The sequence below is a fragment of the Grammomys surdaster genome, unplaced genomic scaffold, assembly GCF_004785775.1.
Source record: "Grammomys surdaster isolate TR1022 unplaced genomic scaffold, NIH_TR_1.0 181, whole genome shotgun sequence".
Classification (NCBI taxonomy): domain Eukaryota; kingdom Metazoa; phylum Chordata; class Mammalia; order Rodentia; family Muridae; genus Grammomys; species Grammomys surdaster.
In genome coordinates, this window is record NW_021604626.1 from 1,446,989 (window position 1) to 1,468,479 (window position 21,491).

General features: G+C 39.6%; 1 protein-coding gene across 11 annotated transcripts in view; it reads right to left on the reverse strand.

The window, feature by feature from the left end:
* Positions 1-21,491, reverse strand: part of Pard3 (par-3 family cell polarity regulator) — a 556,386-nt gene that overhangs the window by 189,522 nt on the left and 345,373 nt on the right. For 4 of the 11 annotated variants that reach the window (XM_028767780.1, XM_028767782.1, XM_028767790.1 and 1 more), the window contains exons 17-19: positions 17,146-17,297; positions 16,071-16,115; positions 10,994-11,221 (exon numbers count right to left, since the gene is read on the reverse strand). In XM_028767780.1, coding sequence (XP_028623613.1) covers positions 10,994-11,221; positions 16,071-16,115; positions 17,146-17,297 — 425 coding nt within the window. The remainder of the gene's footprint in view (positions 1-10,993; positions 11,222-16,070; positions 16,116-17,145; positions 17,298-21,491) is intronic. The other 7 variants (XM_028767787.1, XM_028767786.1, XM_028767791.1 and 4 more) reach the window with 3 other exon arrangements.

The window sequence follows — 21,491 nt, forward strand, 5'->3', positions numbered from 1 at the left end:
ATATATATATATATATATATCATTATATATAATATATTATATAATCAAGCTATGGCAATACATGCACACTGAATGTGAACTAGCTCTAGCTGGCCTCAGGTATCTTCTTGCACTACCACCATTTGAACGATGTGTATCATATATGTATATATAATATGTGCATATATACATATATATTTAAATAAATATGTATCTTTTAAAAAATATTTAAAAATAAAAACAACAACAAAAAACACAAAATCAATTAAGGGGATAGAAAAAAAAACAGGAGCAAATATACTTATTCTTTCACCAAGTCACTCCCTAGATACCATCAAAGTCTCAAAATAGCAGCTGAAGGAATGACTGTATACTGCTCTTTCAGAGGACCTGAGTTTGGCTCCCAGCACCCACACTGCTTGGCTTACAACGACATGTGACTGTAGCTCCAAAAGGACCCACTGCTTCTGTTCAACAAGCAATCCTCCCACCCCACGTGCTCATACCCATACATATACAAGCAATTTAAAAATAATAGTTATGTTCACAGCTGCCTGTAACACCAGCTCCTAAGGGATTCAATGCTTCTATTCTACAAGTGCACCCACACACATATGCTCACAAATATACAGATAATATAAAAATAATAGACATATTTATAACTACCTGACCTAACTCGAGCTCCAGGAAATCTGATGCTTCCTTCTGGACTTTGTGGGTACCTTCACTTACATGTGCACATAATTCCATTCAGACACGCACATAGACATATACTGTTTTTTAAGAAGCTCTATTAGCTAGGGTTTGGACTGATAGGGCTTGAGACTTACATGGACATGCTTACTTGGGAAGCTAGGTCAGATCACAGTGGACTGCAGACCCATATAAAATGACTTTAGAACGGTCTTTAGCCTTTCCTGACTGGTGTTATCTGGATTTCAGCTACCATCTTCCTCCAGAAGAAATGGTAGCCTAGAAAACATTTTTCTTAGAGCTTGGGATATAACCCAGTTGGTGAAGTACTTGCCAGGCACACACAAAGCTGGGTTCTATGCCCAGTATCACATAGGCCAGGGTGGTTACATATAGGACACATGTAATCCCAGAACTCAGGAGGTGGAGTTCAAGGTCATACCCAGCTACATAGTAACTAAGGCTAGCCTTGGCTACATTATACCCTGTCTCAAAAATGAGACAAACAAAAGGAAAAGAAATCTCAGGAAATGTGTTTCTTTTTCTCTCTGTGAACATACAAGATATTAACTGAGGGAGTTTGTTAGAAGAGGCTAGTCCACATTTTCAGGCAGACACAGAATCTGTAGAATTATACACAATGCTGAACTGAAGCTGTGATTTTTTGTGATGTGAGCACAACAAGAAATGACGATCCTGGCCAGTGTCCCTTGGGCTCGGTATATGTGTCACTGTATGTGAGCTATCTAAGAGACTGCAATTACAACTTTAGTGGAGTTTAGGATACTGCCTCACACCTCCGAATGTGGTCGTTGCCTTTTGTTGCTTCAATCCTTTGGGAAATGGGTGTGGTCCGAAATTTGTGATAATTGACCAAATTACCAGGAAACAGTTCTCAGAAGTTCCAAGACCTGAGTATACTGGAATACTGTAATGTGCTGATTGGAAGCTAGTGGATATTCTATGCGTCCTGCTTGGGGACAAACTTATTAAACCTTCCATCCAGTGCACACAATCTTTTGTCTCCTCACATGTCTCGAATGATACCCATACATGACTGCCTCCTATCCACATCACTCCTGAAGTGAAGATTGCTGTCAGAGGGCAACTCCAAAGCGATTCTTATAGAAACAAAAGGCATTGACTTCCCAACCATGCACGCACAGACCCAGCCTCTGAGCACGATTTCTCTGCCTTCAGGAAACGCCTGCTCTCCTCCAACAAAGCCTATTAGAACAAGCCATAATCAAGCTATGGCAATACACGCGCACTGAACGTGAACTAGCTCTAACTGGCCTCAGGTATCTTCTCCCGCTACTGCCATTTGAACAATGACACATATCATCGGATACATTTTATGGCCCTCTATGATGTCTGAAACAAAAGAGAACTCAATAAATGTAAATGATCTAGTGTTCCATAGCAGCCATTATCATAAATCATGAATGGAGCAGGAGCAGCAATACGGTCTGTTCTGTGCCTAATAGTTTTGGCAAGACTTCAGGGGGCATATGTCTTCTCTTGGCTCCGTAACAGAATAAACATGGTGCCTTCACAACTCACTATATGCTAAAGCGGTGTTTGTGCCAGTTCTTCCCATACTCAGAATAATTTTCTCATGTATGTAATGCAACTTACTCCCTAAATTGGACGAGACAAGAGGAAGTATTAAATGATTTATTAACTTTGCTTTTGTAATCTCATTTTGTGAAATGAAAACTCCTATCTCACTTTCCTGCCCCCAGCAAGCACACTGTTTAAATGATACTTACACATCGGAGGATTCTTTATTCTTGTACCAAACATTCAGATTTAGGTAATATCTCATCACAGAAAAGCTGCTGGGGGGCATGCTGATCTAACCAATGCCTTCGAATGCCAACTAATTAAAAATATTTAGCAATATGGAATTTCATATGTACAAACATAAGATGTTCTTTTATGGAGTCACATTATATACACTTCCACACAGAACAAAAAGAATTTCCCTGCTATACCCTGCTCCTCTGTGTAAACACTTAAAAAAAAAGTTCAAATGAATTTGTTACATGTGTTTAACTTGTGTAAAACATGTATATGATTTAAGGACACAGGTATAGTAGATGATAAGATTAAAACCTCTCTGTATATTTAGGACTAGCTTTATTGTAAGGACTATGAAATAGTTTACAACCTTAGGCTAGGAAAATGTAAAACACTCACGTGGACAATAATTTTACTAAGAAAACACTAGCAATGTGTTGTGTCAGCAGCAAGTGACTTGTTCTGTTCTACCCCTATTATAAACTCCAACACAGAACTAATCATGAATTTATATTTAGATAATAAACTATTTTAAATGCAGCATAAATGTTACTGTTTTCCACTTTAATCCTGCTCATCTTTACAGACAGCCTGTATAAAAGAAGATGCTAACTCCTTCTGAACAAACAGAAGCTCCTGTTGTTTTTACTAGAGTAACTTGCCCCTGGCACTGAACTCTCAGGCCCTTCCTGAGTGATCACTATAAAGACAGCACTTGCTCATTCCTTTTTTTGAAGGTAAATCGAGAAGCTGCTTCTTCCTTTGATGTGCCAGTCATTCTGCAATTAAGATGTACCTAATCACTATGTTTTCAACAGATGCAAATGTGACTCAATTAAAATTCTAGACCGAGTGACAAACTGTGCTTCTTAACTATGAAAGGTACCCTGTTAGGAGTGGGTCACTGCGAAGTCTAGAAAAGTCTGGGCACTTTTGCATTAATGGTTATGGAGAAAATGACCTCAGCTTGAGAGAGGAAGCTCAAAGTGGGTGAATGAAACATTTCTCTTTGGTTATCACAGATATGGGACTCTCACAGGCTGACTCCCAGCCCTCGGTTAACAGCCATTGTTTTCTTTCATTGATAACCAACATTGCTGCTGCAGCTTGCTGTAATGAGCTCTTGCTGCTTGCTCACTCCAAATTCATTTCTCCCTTTCTGCTTCCCTACAAACTCAATTGTGCCCAGAAATGACCAAGCTCCAAGGGGTCGATTCATTAAGTTTAGAGCAACCTACAGAAGCCATACCCCCGTGGACATGGGAGTCCAAGGTCACTGCACCAGGCACAATCCTGTCACCCTGAATCCTTCCCTTCTGCTAGGTACAAAAAGGAAACTGTGAGCCCTGTGGACAGAGGGAGGAAAGAACTGGTGTCTGCTGACCGCCAATGAGATGTGGGCTAATAAGCCTACAGCTGCCTGGCTGTATAAAACACAGCATCTCCTTATCATTTAAGTTGTGAAGTCTGATTTCTATTAAGTGCAGCTGAAAGCATCACCGAGTGGACATGGCGTAAGTCAGAAATTAAAAGAGCTGTAAAGTATCAAAAATGTAACATCCGGTAGTTAATGTCCTTATGAATTGTTGAAGATAGATAAACAGAAAAATTTTAAATAGAAGTTATAACTGTATCCTTCCTTCCTTCCTTCCTTCCTTTCTTTCCTTCTTTCTTTCCTTTTTTGGTGTTTGAGGATAGTTTTTCTATATAGTCCTAGCAGTCCTGAAACCCACTTTGTAGACCAGGCTGGCCTCGAAATCAGAGATATAGCCCCTGCCTCCCAAGTGCTGGTATGAAAGATGTACACACCACCCTTGGAATATAACAGAATTTTATATTCACTCAATAGACACCCTCCTCTGAGGGCAAGGGGTAAAAGGCACTGGCTGAATGAAAGAGCCTGAATCAGACCTGCTTTCTATTCTCATTTATGAAGATCTACATAGGGATTAAGAAAGCTTCACAAGGAAGACATGGGCTTTTTTTTTTTTTTTTTTTTTTTTTTTTAAGACAGGGTTTCTCTGTATAGCCCTGGCTGTCCTGGAACTCACTCTGTAGACCAGGCTAGCCTCGAACTCAGAAATCCACCTGCCTCTGCCTCCCAAGTGCTGGGATTCAAGGCGTGCACCACCACCTCCCAGCAAGACGTGGGCTCTTAAGCCTCTTAATTTACATGGGAAAACAGAAGATCAGATCTCATCAGCTTCACAAACCTAATTAAGTTAACAATGAGGTAGTAGGAATGCAGACTTGGTCCTACACGTCTCAGTTGGTGAAGTGATTGCTGTGTAGGCATGAAAATACAAGTTCAATCCCCAGAGTCTATGTTTTAAAACAGGCTGTGTACTGATGCATGCTTGTAAACTTAGCTCTGAAGACCGCAAGACAAGATGTCCTTAGCGCTCACTGACAGCCAACAGCTGTAGGTTGAGTGAGAGACTCAGCCTCAAATAATAAGATGGAGAGAGAATTGAAGATGCCTGAGGCTACCCTCCATCCCAGACTCCCTCTCCTTCTCCCTCCTCCCCTCCCCTACCTCCTATCTCCCTCTCTTAGTAATTCTGCTAAACTTGGCAAATCAACTGTCCACCAACTTTCTATGGCTGAGTTCAAGATCAATAATGCTGCAACAGAACACGGGGGACAGGACTCCAGAGCCCAGCAAAGCCTTTGCAGAACTTAACACTTTGCAAACATAAATATTATCACTGGTTCTTATTTTAGCTGACTATTTTGACTTCAGGGAAGGAAGAAAGATGTAGGAAATGAGCAGCCAGTGCTACAGATGGCATCAAGTAACTGGATCTGCCGTTCTGGACCCTGACTTTTAACACTGGAATGAGGAGCTCCTGGCAAGGGAAATAGTTGGCTTTATCTGAACACGGGGGTGGGCATGGAACACACATGTTCAAGGCAGGAAGGAAATCTTAAGACGTAGTTCTTTTGAGATGTGTAGTGGGAAAATAACCATTAGAGGCTTAATGTGGTAGCACATGCATGCAAACCCAGCACTTGAGGTCAACTTGGGCTCCCAAACAAACAAACAAACAAACAATAACTGACAAAATGAATAGCCAATATCATGGTAGAGAGGGGACAAGACAGGTAACAATACCAAATGCCAGCAAAGGAGAAGAGTCCACAAGACACTCTATGCTAAAAAATAGCTTATTTCATTTAAAAAAAAAAAAACTTGAAGCTTATGTGGGTAGAGGAACGGGAACAATAGCATTGTATTTATAAGCTCACCAAAGTTGGCTCTCAATGAGCTCTTGTCTCTCCATCTTCAGGGCTAAGATTACAAGCATACATCAGTACATAGCCTCTTTTAAAACATAGAGTCTGAGGATTGAACTCGCATCTTCAGTAATCACTTTACCAACTTATTGCCAAAGATCTGTATACTTTAGCTCCTAAACTTCTTTCATCCATCCATCTTCCAGATGCTGTGGATTCCCAAAGTCAATGGCAAGCTGTCACCTAGACAGCTGGTCATACTCCTCCAAAGTACCATGCTGAACAAGTAGCATGAGGCTCGCCCATTCAACAAGCTCAGCCCTTGCAGATGTGTCCTTGCTGTCTATTTTATTTATTTATTTGTCACACTGAAGTGACACTAGTCAGGCATCTCCTCTGCCAATAGGAACAATGCATCATGACAGTAAAGGTTTTGCTGTGACCAACTCCATACGCAAACTTAGAATGTTAGCAGCACTGGTCTCCATTGTGGGACTTGTCATTTAAAATCATTTGAAGTCAGAGGATACAGAACAGTTGGAAGTGGATTGGTACAGTGTTTGCCTATGTGGTACAGTGCCACATAAACCTGACCTAGTATCACACAACTGTAATCTCAGCATTTGGGAGATTAGAGGATCAGAAATTCAAGGTCATCCTTTACTATAATGCATGTTCAAGATCAGCTTTGGATATATAAGATTCTGTCACGATTTTTCTTTTAAATTTTAAACAATGAGTGAGTTTGATATCAATATATGTTTTAATAACCCACAGATAATTATTATTGTGTCTAGGAAGATATTTCAGTCACCACTGAGGCTATAAGTGAAAACCAAACAACTTGAAAATGTGGAGACAGTTCATCAATGAAAGCTGCAGGTACTCTGTTGTTTCTTCCTTTCTGAGAAATCAGATTGCCTATCTCCCAGAAGCTGGTTGTTTTTAACATCTAGGAAATTTAGCACTTTTCAGAGAATACATAGAAACCCTTAATGTTAAAACAGAATAAAAACTTAAACTCAGTGGTAGGGCATTTGCCTGCGTGTCTGAGATGTTAGGTCCTATGCTCGGCACTGCAAAGCAGAAACAAATAAAAAGGAAAAACCTGTACTAAAAGTGGCACATTCTACCTAATGTCAGAGCTTCCGAAAGTGGACTGTTTAGGGAAAAGGTTCTTTAAGAAGGAAAGAAGGAAGGGGGCAGGAGTTGTATTGGCTAGTTTTGTGTCAACTTGGCATAAGTTAGACTCATCAGAAAGGAAGGAATCTCAGTAGAGGAAATGTCTCCATTAGATTCAGCTATAGGGTATTTTTTTAATTAGTGATCAATGGTGAAGGGCCCAGCCCATGGTGGATGGTGCATGGGAAGCAAGCCAGTAAGCAGCATCCCTCCATGGCCTCTGCATCAGCTCTTTCCTCCAGGTTCCAGCCCTGTTTGAGTTCCTGTCCTGACCTTCTTCAAAAATGAAGAGCAGCATGGAAGTGTAAGCCAAGTTAAACCCTTTTCTTTCCGGGTTGTTTTAGGTCATGGTGTTCCATTGCAGCAATGGAAACCATAACTAAGACGGTAGCATTCACACCGAAGGCTGGAATGGAAGCACACATTGTCATAAGAAGACACTTGTTACACAACACAGATCATGTAGAAGTCCAGGCTGCTTAGAGCTGCGGAGAGAGGGGCATGGTGATGCATGTCTGTGATCCCAAAAAATAAACGAATAAATAACCTGCATACTGCTAAAGTTTACTAGGTCAACCAACACTACACAGTGGAACCCCAACAACAATTTCTGGAGTCAAATAAAGAGGATGTAGGACTGACTGGACAGGAGTGGTATCAGATTTCATGAGGAGAAATTAAGCCAGCACGGCAGTTTACGATAGAATTGTTAAGTTACATTCATTGTGCATACGTGTGTGTGTGTGTGTGTGTGTGTGTGTGTGTTTGCATGAGTGTGTCTGTGCTTGTACGTGGCTGAGGTGGGGGTACCACACAGCATATGGAGGTCAGAGGGCAATTTGTGGAAATCAAGAAAGTTCTTTACTTTCACCTTATGGGGTCCCAAGGATGGATCTTAGGTCATCATGTTTGGTAGTAAAGATCTTTACCTACTGAACCATATCTCTGGGCTCCTGTGTATTATTTTTAAAGAGGAACGGCTTGTTGTATGGAGTTAAACCAGATGTTCACACTGGTGGAGATCTCTAGAAGCTGAGCTGGAAATAAGCATGGGTGGATTCAGACGGGATGTTTGCATGCATCCGTTATCAAAGACTTGGTTCCATAGTGTCATTACTGGACAAAAGGCAGGGAAACCTTTGACCAACAGGGTCTGGTGGGGGGTCCTTTGCTCTTTGGGAAGGTTCCTCAGTGGAAGACTCAGGAACTTCAACTGTCAGGCTTAATGTTTCCTGGCCTGTCACACATTTGTTCTACCAACGTGCCCCTTTCATTGCGTTCTGCTGTCCACAGCAGACTTCAAAGCAATAGCGTTGCTCAACTCTAGACAGGAACTCCGGAACCATAAACTAACAAACCTCAACTGCTACAAGAATTTAACAATAATACAAAACTAACTAGCCCAGAGGATGCCTCGTATTCACAAGCAGTCCATTTCCTTTTACATTTAAAAGAGGAACACAGCATGTGAGAAAACTAAAGTTTAAAAAAAAGACTAAAATAACAGATTAACCAGAACAAGAAAACAGTTAAGAAGCATCATCGAGATTATACATGAACACTGGGTGTTGATGGGACCGAAGTGTTCCACCTACTGTTAAGTACAAAACTATCATTATCAGAATCTATAGGTAACAGCCAATGTCAGTTGATAGGACAAGGAACTCCCCTTATAATGGAGAAGACTCTGTGGGGGTGACAGTGCTGTGACTCAGGAAACTTAAACCCAGGCCTGGCAGCTAAACTAGGAAACAAGTTCCTCCTCTGGCAAGAAAAGGGCGCATCTACTTGAAATCACAGGCTGGTGATTTTGTGAAAAGGGTCTGGACTTAGACAAAGGCCAGAGATGTGTGCAGCAATCCTCTCCCTCAGTTTTACTCTGTGTACTACACCAGTCAGAAATACATCATGTCCCGAAACACGCTACATGTTATAATCGAAAATTATGCTGTTCTGCGTGAACTCTTCAAGACATGTTGTTTATTTGAAACTCTCCTTGCCCAATGGTATCATCTGCCTTAGGAGGGTACGCAGAGAACAGTCTATCAAAGGTGGAAATGAAAGTAATTTACATTCCACAGAAATGTTCTCTGGTCTTGGACCTAACTTCAGTTAAATAATAGATAGATGATAGATAGATAGATAGATAGATAGATGGATGGATGGATGGATGGATGGATGGATGGACGGACGGACGGACGGACGGATGGACGGACAGACAGACAGACAGACAGACAGACAGATAGATAGATAGATAGATAGATAAAACTTCAATATATCCTGCAGCTTTTCTTATAGATAAGTCATGTGGTAGTCACATCTGATATTTAAAATCTAAAATGTAATCTCACTTCCTCCTCTAGATGCCACACGGCAAGGTCAGGGTGTATAAATGCTATCAGTACAGTGTAATCAGCTGAATAAGCATGGATATTGTAAGCCCCCAGGAACATGGAAGTCACCATGGCATATAAAGCTACAAGAAAAGGAAAACAGTCAGGCCTGGGGCGATAACCCCATGGAATAGCACTTGCCTTGAATGTTTGAGGCCCCAGATTCATCCCCAGGACCCAAAGTAAACAAACAAAAAAATTAAAAATGTCAATGAGGAGATGAATATGATGAAACCAGGCTATGTGTACGCACGCAAACCCCACGGTAAAACCTATTAGTTCTTACAATTTACTAACCAACAAAATAAGTATAACTGAAAATATCAAACCATAAATGAGCAATTATGGAATAAGCTAATCTGTAACATTTACCTTTACAGTTCCTAAGTTCCTTCTCTTCTAAGTAAGTACTTTCCCTTAGTTTTTTTTTAAAATAAATATTTTTAAAATAAATGTTTAAACATATTCCCTGCCAACCACATACTTATAAAGGTTAATTTCTCTCTAATGATCCATGGGAAAACATACTGCTCATTCATACTAAACTATGACTCTCAGTCAGTTTGGCTTAAAATATTTAGTAATTGGGGAAACGTACAAATTTAGAGACTATTGTTTTAGTCCAAGACTGTTTTTAAAATAATAAGCTATTAAATGTATTTATTGGCTATGTCATCTGTCAGACAACACACACCAGTGGTTTTCAAACATTTTAGTGTAAAGATAACTCTTTATGTATGAGTTATTAAGAAATTTAGCCAGGCTGTGGTGGCTCATGCCTTTAATCCCAGCACTTGGGAGGCAGAGGCAGGGGGATTTCTGAGTCCGAGGCCATCCTGGTCTACAGAGTGAGTTCCAGGACAGCCAGGGCTACACAGAGAAACCTTGTCTCCAAAAACCAAAAACCAAAAACCAAAAAAAAAAAAAAAAAAGAAAAAAGAAATTCAAATTATGTGAATAAAACCAAATTTTATATGTATGTATGTATTGGTTTTTGAAGATAGTTTCTCTGTATAACCCTAGCTGTCTTAGAACTTGCTCTGTAGTCCATGCTGGCCTCAAAAATCAGAAATCCACCTGCCTCTGACTCTCAAGTGCTAGGATTAAAAGCATATACCAATCTCCAGTCAAATGATATTTTTATGTGAATTTTATCTATCAATATATACCAATTTAAAACTTGGCTTTTAACAGAAAATTACATTATAAAAAGGACCAAATCAATTTTATGGTGAGTTGGATTATATTTTCATAATACCAAACTATTCAAAAATAGTTTTCCAAAATATGTGGGCTAAAAAAAAAAAAACGTTTTTTAGTTTTTGCTTCCCTCCAAAGTTATTTTAACTTTGGCTAAAAAGGCAACTCCTTGCCAGACATAGTGGTACAGGCTAGCACTCTCTAGCACTAGAAGGTTGAGAAAGACTTTCAAACTCAAGGCCAACCAGACTTATTATAGCAGGACCTGGTCTAGAAAGATGGCCTCTCTTAACTGCTTCTGCATTGAGTACAATATCACATGGTGTGAATGCCAAATATGAACTCTTTTGAGAGAAAATAACTGCAAAGACAATCAATTCCTTATTCTGAAAACACGTTAGATCTCAGAGATGCATTGAAAGGGTCTGGGTCCCTGCAGGGTCCTAGTTGTACATCTGATTGGGCAAGTCATCTGCAAATTCTGTTGCTTTGGCCAGGACACTCACAGGTCTCCATGCCTTCGTCATCGTCATCCACCATGGGCTTATCATAGGACTTGTCAATGGCGGCTCTGAAGCTCTCATTGCAGCCCCTTCCCCGGATGATTCTTGGCCGAGGTCGATGGAAAGGAATGTTCCCGTTCAGCGTCACCTCGGCGACAGCGGTCTGCAGACTTTCTAAGGAGCTGGATTTCTTCAGACCCAAAGAGGGTCCCACATCTCTACTGGGGGAGCCTTGGAGGGTCAAAATAATACAAGATTAGATGAGATGGACATTACAACTTCAGATTCAAACATCTACGCCCTGTGGAAACCTGAAGGGATAAAGTTATCAGCTCAGTGAGAAGTAATAGAATGTAGACTGAAAATAAAGAATGATAGTTAATTTTGTTTTTCTTTATAAATGTGTTAGGTTTTTATATCTGTTTCCATTTGGGAAGAGTTCTAAATCATTAATTTTTATCTTAACAGATGAAATTTTTATCAAATCATTGTCCAATGTGACACATAGATAAACTGAAACAACTAGGATAATCGGCAACTATATTTAAACTCAGAGGTGCTGAGGAGGCTCCAGGAGTGTTATGGTTACAATCTAACTGCAGCACCTTTCTGTGATACAAAGTTATACAAAGCAGAAGGTGGACATCACTGTCATAGGCTTCACCCACTCTTTGCCATTGGAACATAAAGAAAAGCAGTCCCAGGGACTGAGCCACCAGGATTCTTAGCTGTCATCAGATAGAATTCTGTGGAACAGTATGATTTTCATGAAGGGCGGTACAGATCTGAACAGACAAATCACACAAGGGCTTCTCCCCCAGAAGAGGCAGACCTGTTCAAATTCCATAGAGTTAAAAATCTCCCTTTTATTTCTCAGAGATCCAGGGCGGTAAGGCTTAGAGATACCAACTACAGCCGACTTAGCAGACAATCAAAACTGCTTTCCTTAAGCAAGGGAGACAGTTGCATCCATCACTGTCTGACCCAGCACACTGGGGTACAAGTCAGCAGCCTCTAATGGCTGACACCTCCACCTGGGTGGGCCAGGTGATAGGCTGGTTCCTCACTTAACTTCCTAAAAGGATGAAAAAAAAAAAGAAACCCAAACAAACAAATAAAGGAGGGTTGGAGAAACTAAACAGCTTATCTCCACATGGGGTCACCTGCCATATGGTGATCAATAATTAGGAAGTAGCTTCCTCATGTGACTACCTGGAAGACAAATGGCTGAGAGGTGAGCTCACCACAGCTCAGGGGTGAGACACAAGGAATACTAACTGAAAGTGTCAAAATAAGAATTAGCCTCTACTGCTTCATTTATATTACATATTTTACCTAATTTTCGCCACGGGGTAGCAGCGCTTGGGGAGGGCAAGGATGTTGAAAACGCAGACAGAGAAGCAGGCATGACTTTTAACAGTGGAGAAGCATTCTAGAATGTATGGGTTTCAGGAGCAATGGTGATATGTTTGCATTCTTGGTGCGGGTGTGTATCGTATCACGTGTTTTCTAACTGAAGTACACACTGAAAATTTCTTTCAGGTGGCACCAGGTCACCCTAGTCACAGCATGTGATCGACAAGTCATATGTAACTCACAAAGGTTATGTCACAGGATGGGAAGCAAACCATGTTCCAAAGCAGAAGGGATGATGTCAAGGAATCAAACACAACAGGAAACACACATTCCACCTTAACAATCTTGGTAAAACCTCATTTCTGAATCAGTCATGCCTGTGAGATTTCAAACCTCCCTGTCAGTGTTTGGCTCATGTAAAACAAGTATTAGGCAAATGTTTCCCAAGGATGTGAGTAGCTATAGAGGTATATCTGTACACATGTACCTCCAGCAGTGATTTCACACCTTCTATAGGGACTGTCATCACAATGCCACATTGTATACATCTAAGCATACAGTAACCTTTTCTTCAAAAGAAGTTAGCTGAGACTTTCCTGTATTTTGTAACAAAAACTGACAGTGGATTTAAGAGATGGTACCAGTACCCTTCAGGATAAAGCGGTTCCGCAAAGACAAATAAATATATAGAATATATATTACATCAGCCAAGAAACTCTACAAGTGCACCAGGCCCTGTATCCCTCAACACATGTAAATAATCTAGAGCCTTCTTTCTCTACTATATAACTCTGTGAATAACACTTTAGCATAATGTTGGTAATTGTGAGTAGTGTGTTCTTGCATGTTGAAATTTGCACAATAGAAAGTTTTGCAAAAAGTCAGTCTATAGAGGGACGAGCAAAGGTACTTGGACTCTGTTACTGAAAAACAGCTTCACCCACTTAATTACATATAGTCAATGACAATCCATCACTGTAAAATCAAACAATTGCCAGAGACCCCTTGGCCTCTTGGCCTAAATTGCTTATTATCTGTTTTTTAACTAAAAAAGTTCACTGCCTCTGTAACAAAGATATCACACATTAAGGAGAAACTTTAAGAATTCTGGGTTGGAGACACAGCTTGGGGCCAGAGTGCTTACTAAAAGACACAGGCTTGGGTCTCAAGCCCCACTAGCATGGTGTCATAAGCTCAGCACTTAGTATGATGAAAACTGCAAAGGGGTCTTCTGTATAAACCATGGGCAAAGACTATTCACAATTATAGGAAAACAGTTATCTTCTCACTTTGAAACAATATTTTAGTATAATAATTTTACTGTCTTTAGATTCTTAGTACATATGAATTTTTACATCTAAAAAATCGTAATGATCCCATGTTTTCTTTATTCTTTTTAAAAGAAAGTCTATTCACTGCAAAAAAATAAAACACAATATCCCTAAATCTGTAAGTCAAGGAAATCATATGGAGAATATTTTCCTAGAGCAGTTTTATTTGTGTGATGCCTTCCATGTCTGAGATGAGCATTTTACTACTGTGCTCACCCCAGTTCTAAACCTGTTGTCCTTTTTTTTTTTTTTTTGGGGGGGGGGGGGGGAGTATGGTATCATTGTACAGTTCTAGCTGGCCTGGAACTCTGAAGGTACACTAAGGAGATCCAAGGAGCACTGGGATTAAAGGTGTGCAGCACACCTGGCTTCTGAGTCTTGCCTGCTAATAAATATCCCTCTTGAGGGGAACAAGTCTCAGTGAAGGTGTCTTCTGCAAGGAGCAAAAGGGAGGGAAAAAAATCTGTTTTCATTATAAGTGGCTTACAACTAGACAGATATTTATGCCAAAATGTCAGCACACTCTGCCCAGAACCTCAAGGCTAACCTGTCAAAGACCCCCCCAGGCAACTCTGAAATGAGGAAAAGAGAGCAACTCAGCTGAAGACCCCGTTCACTGGCTAACACTGAGCATCTTCTACTGAACTTCCCAATGGAGATAAGAAATCCCCAAACCAAAAAGCATCCTGGTGTCTATATAAAGTTTGTTTTAAAATCTTCCACTTTAATTCCACACATAGGACAGACATGTACACTCAAAACAAGAAAATGTTCTTCTCCTCTAAGACCTAACATTTGAAACACAAATACACACGGCTTTACTAGATGATTAAATCTGAATCCATGCCAGGACAGTTATATAATGTTTTCAGTTAAAAATCTGTATGCTATTCTTAAAATTTTTTTTTATTCACAATAAATTTTATTTTCCTCATGTGGGTTTGGGTTGTTTCAATTAAACATTTCCCACTTTCACATAACTGGACATCATGCACCGCCACATTGTGTAGCTCAGTCTGGCATAGGGCTTCTTTAACAAAACACTAACTGCTACTGTACACATGTAAACTACTAAGACTTGGTGTATAGTTCCAATTTAAAATTTCAATGAATTTTATGTTCTATCAGAAAAATAGCTACTTAGTAAGATCTGAGGCTATAGTTAATTGCCCTGAATACAGCCAATCTTATAATTTATTGAATGCAATTTTATAATCTATCATTTACCTCCTAGAATATAGCAATGCCAAGAACAACCACAATAATCTTTATGCATGTATGTAGAACACACAGGCTGAAACTAATTACTACAGCAGGTTAAAAAGGCAAATTAAAGCTAATACGTGCTAAGTGATATAATTACATTATCCTGGATCTAGAATAATTAAAGCAAGATTCCAAAATACACTAATAAATCATGCATGCTCAACTGCACACAGCACACTGCTTAATTACACTGACAGACTCTGCTGATTATTTTCATGTCGTAATATAAAAAGATATAGTGTACTGCTAAACCTAGTCCATGTAGCACATTATTTCTATGAAATGATTAAGCAGTAAATTTAGAACAGATTCCAAAAGCTAACGAAGCCATATGTGTCATATAGTTCAAACTAACGTCAGGGTTAACAATGAGCTAATTCCACCATCTGAAAACGATACAGGAAGCAGGAGAGGCAATACAGGAGCATGGATAGCAAGCCCAGACACTATCACTTAGTGAAAATGTTCCTGGAGAACAGTAGTTCTCAACCCTGATAACACTGAGACCCCCTTAATATAGTTCCTCATGACATGGTGACCCCCAACTATTATAAAATTATTTTTTTGCTACCCCATAACTGTAATTTTGATACTGTTATGAATCAAACTGTAAATATATGATATGCATATATGACGCAATATATGATGTCATATATGACATGAGACCCTGTGGAAGGTGGTCAGTAACTTCCTAAAGGGATCATGACCCATGGGTTGAGAGCTGCTGATACAGGTGATGCTACATTCAAATAAAAATCACTACAAGGACCACAGCCCGTCATTAAGACATCCCATAATACTAAAGAACTGAAGAGATGTTTTCTTAGGATTTTGATTGTTTTAAAAAAAAAATCACCATGAAACATTCCTATGCAAGTAAGATTTGAAAAAAAATCTAAGGTTGTTTTTAACATGGTAAAGGTAGTCTGTCACATGTATTGCTGATAAATTTCTCGTAACAGAAAAAAAAATGTATTTTTCTCCTGCAATTCGATTTCCCGTAACGAAAGCATCTGAGTGAGACTGGAATGGTGGCGCTTACACGCAACATGACGGGCAGCTCTATAATCACGATAAGCTCCTTGTACCACGGTTTCTATGGCAACAGACTAACTGTCCGTTCTTACCTGCTCTCTGGTCATCCACTGTATTGAGTTTAGTCTCGTCAGCTACTGTTAAAAGGTAAATGTATAATGGTTAGCCCAGTTAGTCCCCAAAGCCCAACATGCTTTAACCCTCCCCCAATCTTGACCGTTAAAGCGCAACTCTTAGGCAATATTCCATGCAAGTCAAGTGAAACATCAAGCAAACATTCGTAATCAAAAAACAAAGGGAGAAGAATAAGCAGCATCTTCATGCAGTATGCCAGTCATTTTGTCTCACAGATGTGTGTTATTTGTACTGTTAGTGCTATCATCATTAGCCAAGGCAATGTGCTGTCCAATTTTATATAAATACATGTCTGACAAATTAATACTTTTAGTCTCGAGGTTCAAACAGCCACCAGAAAACAGCATAAGTTATGGTTGATTAACAAAAGTTTCTTAAAGAATAATTTAGTTTGTACCTGCATTAATTGAATTACTTTTGGGGGGTAGATTTTGATTTAAGGGAGGCACTACCTGGTTGGTGTCTAACTGAACAACTATGGTTATATTCTTCCATTCATTTTGCTCCCAAATTCCTTCTGTAATGTATTCTCTCAGGTTACTAATCTGATTCAAGGCTATAAAGGTTGCAACAGAAGAAGGTCTATCAATTAGCACTTCAAGAAGAGCAATCAAGGCGGGCATTGACAACTAAAGCCCCAGACATGGATTGAGATAATGGTTTCTCTCCAAAACAGGTTCTAGTTACAAATCCCACCAAGTATAATATTAAAGGAAGCTGCTTCTCAAATGGACAAAGTACCGAAACAACTCATTTCGAAATGAGGCTACAAGGATACAGGACGTTTTCACTTTCCTTCTCATCCAAAAGCACACGTCAACCGTTTATCATGTCAACGAGTTACGGTGAGTAGTTACGGGCATCTCAAATGCAAGGAAAACTATTTTTTTTTTTTTTTTTTTTTTGCCAGATCAACACATTTTAAGTTTATTTTCTCTATTGCTAAAAAATAAATAGACATGTGTTTGGGATCATCAGTTTCATCCCGAAGCATCCAAACCTTATTTGAAGAATCATGGAGATTGTACTCACTACCTAAATCCATGCTTTTTGATTTTCGAGTTTTAACGAAATCCAATTGACTGGCATCTGAAAATTGCTTTGTGCGTTTTTCTGACATACTCTGGCGTCCAAATCCTTCCCGTTGAAAAGCAAGAACCGGATCAACATCTGGACTCAAAGAGCTGGGGTGAATAGAAAGAAAAAAACGTAAAATTAATTACTAGGAAGTAGAGCTATCCAATTTAGGAAAAGCCATAATATGATAGATGCATATTATTAGAAGATTTAAACTAAATACAATATACTTCATTTTAAAAAGAGGGACTGAATGGAAAATAAGAGAAAAAAATTTATTAAACGTTAAAGTAACTCTGTAGGTGTAAATTCTCTTCTCTACTTCCGTCTGCATGTTTCCTCATTGTACTTGATAATAGATCACCATTTCTGTTATTGTTTAAAATGAGTCTGCTATTTGTCAGACATTAGAAAGGCTGAATATTTGACAAGACTCACCTTGTACTGTAACATGTAACCATATAAATTGCAATTTAGCAACTTTAAAAAAAAGATGTGTTCTGAAGGAAATTAACAAGGAGACCCAAACTGGACAATGTGCAGACACTGAAAGATTTTTGGAACATTCCATCCAAAATGAAATATCTTCATCAAACCTCTCCTGTTCAGGCACAGGGAGTTTCACAGAAGAGGAGGAAGAAAGGTTATCAGAGCCTGAGGGGATGGAAGGCTCTAACTAAACAGTATCTTCTGGACACAACAGGGCTGATGCACATATAAACCCAGAAACGGTGGCAGCATGCACAGGACCTTCAAAGGTTCAAGCCAGAAGGGGTCCTAGCCCTGAGAGGGGAAGGTGGACACAGACTCCCACCACTAACCAAGAAGCTATCTGTAATTGACACTTCACTTGCAAAGGAAAGTTTAGTTTTCTCCAATAGAGTCTCAACAGGTATACTAACCACATTTAAGGGTAGGCCCCATGTCTATCAGTGAATGGCCAACACAAAACCACCTCAGTGGTCTTTTTGTAGACTTTTTGTCTCAAATTGCTTTATGCAGGCTTTCTTATTTTTTTTTTTTATTTTGTGTCTTTATGGTGTGTCTTTTCTTTTATTGTTGCTGTTTATTTGCCTGTTAGCTTTTTAAGGAAAGAAAAGGAAAGGGCATGCAGTTGAATGTGGAGGGAGGTGGAAAGGAACAGGGAACATTTGTGGGAGAGAAAACTGTGATCACAAGATATTGCATGAGAAAAAAGATGTGGTCTGACTATTTTATGTTTGGGGGGGGCGTGTGTGTGTGTGTGTGTGTGTGTGTTTTAGCTTGTGTTTTAGAAAAAAGTGGGGAGTAGGGACAATACATCAGGAAACTAGACCCCAGAGACCAGCCAAGGGCAGGGCTAGAGTTTCTATTTTTGTTATTATTTTTAAGATTTGTTTTTAATTTTAATTAGGTGTGCATATGCTTGGAGGTATCACATCTGTGAGTTGGGGATACAAGAAGATACCCCTTGAAAAAGCTGAATTACAGGTGGTTGTGAACCATAATTATTCATAGATCTTAGTGCATACTGTTTGACTAGTGCTGTAGATTCAATCTTCTCATTGTATGTAAAGGATCACAGCTCTTCAAACCTTGGACAGTTTGAATTTCCAATAAGCAGAGTCATATCTGTTGAGGAGTCTGATGTGTCAGCTTAAATACTAGAATCAGCATTTGACAAAGATATCCAGTAATTTCCAGAGCAAAAATCCCCAGATCAACCAGGTTTAATGGTGATTCTTTTAACCTTAGGAGGGAAAGGCAGGTGGATCTCTGTGCCTTTAAGGTTAGCCTGGTCTACATGAGTCCTTTGAGGCTATACAGTAAGATGCTTGCTTCAAAAATGATCGAAACAATTGAACAAACCAATCACAAACATCCATAAAATAACAATGACTCAGTTCTGTAGCAGCAAACATGAAGCAATGTACTTCCAGTCACAATAATTCTTCACTGTATCAAAGTGGAATTCTTAGGTGCTTAGCAAAAATACAAGTTTGTGAGTAATAGCTGGAACACTTTAAGAACTCAATCAGGCATTAAATTTGTAGACACGATGGATTTGAAATATAGTTATTTATATATGCACGTGTGTGTGGTGTGCTCGGATCTGCTCGTCTGTGTGTACACACGTATGTGTGCACATATGTATGTGTATGCAGGCCATAGGTCAGCATAGGTCTTTCTCAGTGCTCTCCATTTTATTTACTGACACATGGTCTCAGACTGAACCCAGAGCTCAAACATATTGCTAGTCTAAGCTAGCTAGATTGTGCCAGGAATCCCTGTATTCTATCTCTAAGGTGCTAGGTCTGCCCAGCAATTGTGTGGGTACTGGTGATCCAAACCCAGGATCTCCTAATTTCGTGGCAAGCACTTTATCCACTGAGCCATCTTCTCAGCTCCAGTATTTGGTTTATGTCTGTGAGAGTACTGCTTTTGTTCATGCTGGCTTTAAACTTCGATCTTCCTTCCTCTACCTCAGGCGTGATGAGATCACAGATATGCACTACCATACCCAGCTAAAACCCAATTTTAACAGAAAATTCTAGCAAAAAATTTCCAAAGTAATTTAAATTCTTCCTGATGATACTGCTTAAAATCTCTGTTTAGCATACTTTGAAACTCATTTTATATCCTCCCAAGTAATGCTATTCTCAAAATTAGAATTTGCTGCTATATTCCCTCTCACTTAATACAACATCGTTAATAGCCCCCATATCAATTACTAGGTTGAGAAAAAAAATATATTCTATTAGTTAACAAAAAGTATAGACATTTGACAGCCTTCTACAACTGTGCAGTCAACTATAACTGTACACATTTTAAAATGTCAAATGAGCTTGCGAATTAATAAGAGACTTAAAATAACCAAATATTCTTAAAATGTGACATGATTAATTTTTCCTGATTAACATACTCATTAAACTTATTTCAGACCACAATAAACAGTAGACTAGAATGTTATCGAGAAAAAGTGCATAGCTGGCAGATGACTCTCTGAAAAAGCCGTATCTATTCCCCTATTCCTGAAATTCCAGCAATTACTCTTGTCTCACTGGCCTGCTGGGCTTTTGTTTTATTTATTTGTTTGTTTTTTAACATTTTCATACAAGTTTAGGGAAAGATAGGCAGACAGGAAAAGCTAACATTCTCAGCTCCGAGGCTGAACAGAAGACACGCATGTTTAGAGAACTCTTACATTCTTTCATTTGCCCCACATTTTTCCCCAAGGAAAAAAAATCATAAAAGTCCTCACCCTTGTTGTGTGCTTTTCAAATTGTCCTTAGGGAAATTAATGCCCCAGGCTATCCCTGCAAGCTCACTATGTCTTTTTTACCAATGCAGATTCATCTCTAGGATTCCCTTCCAAGCAGCTTAACATGGTGGAGACTTGCCTCCTTGAAGAACACTGTAGACATAGATAAACTGCCTTTCCTCACTGACTTCTGGTGAGATACCAGTTGAGGTCAGGTTAAGCGCATCTGTGTATTGCTGCTCACCCCTAACCCTACCTCCTTGAATGAGAAGACTCATTCAAGGCCAAGCTATCGCCATCAAGCTATCGTCATCGTATAGTCTCTGGCTCAGTTCTATTTTTATATCCTTTATTTGCTCAGTTCTATTTTTATATCCTTTATTTTCCAAAGGAGAATTAAAAAGCCAGAAACAAAAGCTAGAGAAGAACTTTTTAAGGCCCCAAGAGCAGGTCAAGTTCTTTCAAGAGAACATCTGCAGAGTTAGCAAATATATTAACAATGTTTTCCTGAGTTCATAAGGAAGAAGAGGAGGGAGGGGAAGAGTGGGGAAAGAGGACTCCAGGGGTGTTTTACTGTGTTAAGATCACCATGGAAATGTTAACACAAAAATGCTTGTCCTCAGTACCTCCAGCCTTATAGCTAATGTGGCACAGGTCGGTATGGCTGGGAGGGCCACCCAGCCAGACCAGCTTTGTTTGATAACACGCTTTTCTATCAAGCATGGAGTTTGAACATGGTAAGCAGCATTAATTGCTTTCTTCTACCATCACAAAAGAAAAAAAAAAAAAAGGTTGGGGGTGGGAGGAATCAGGAGAGTATCCACAAAGTCTCTGTGTATGTTAGGAGCAGCTCAAAGCCTGGTAAACAGTAGTGCACTATAACACTAGAGAGAAAAGCTGGGGATGGGGAGATGGCTTTGTGGATAGAGTGTTTGCTGCACAAGTGTGAAGACCCAGTTCCAGATTTCCAGGCAGCCTAGCCAGTTGGAATGCTCCAAGATCAGTGAGTGACTACAGGAAGGAAGGGAGGGAGGGAGGGAGGGAGGGAGGGAGGGAGGGA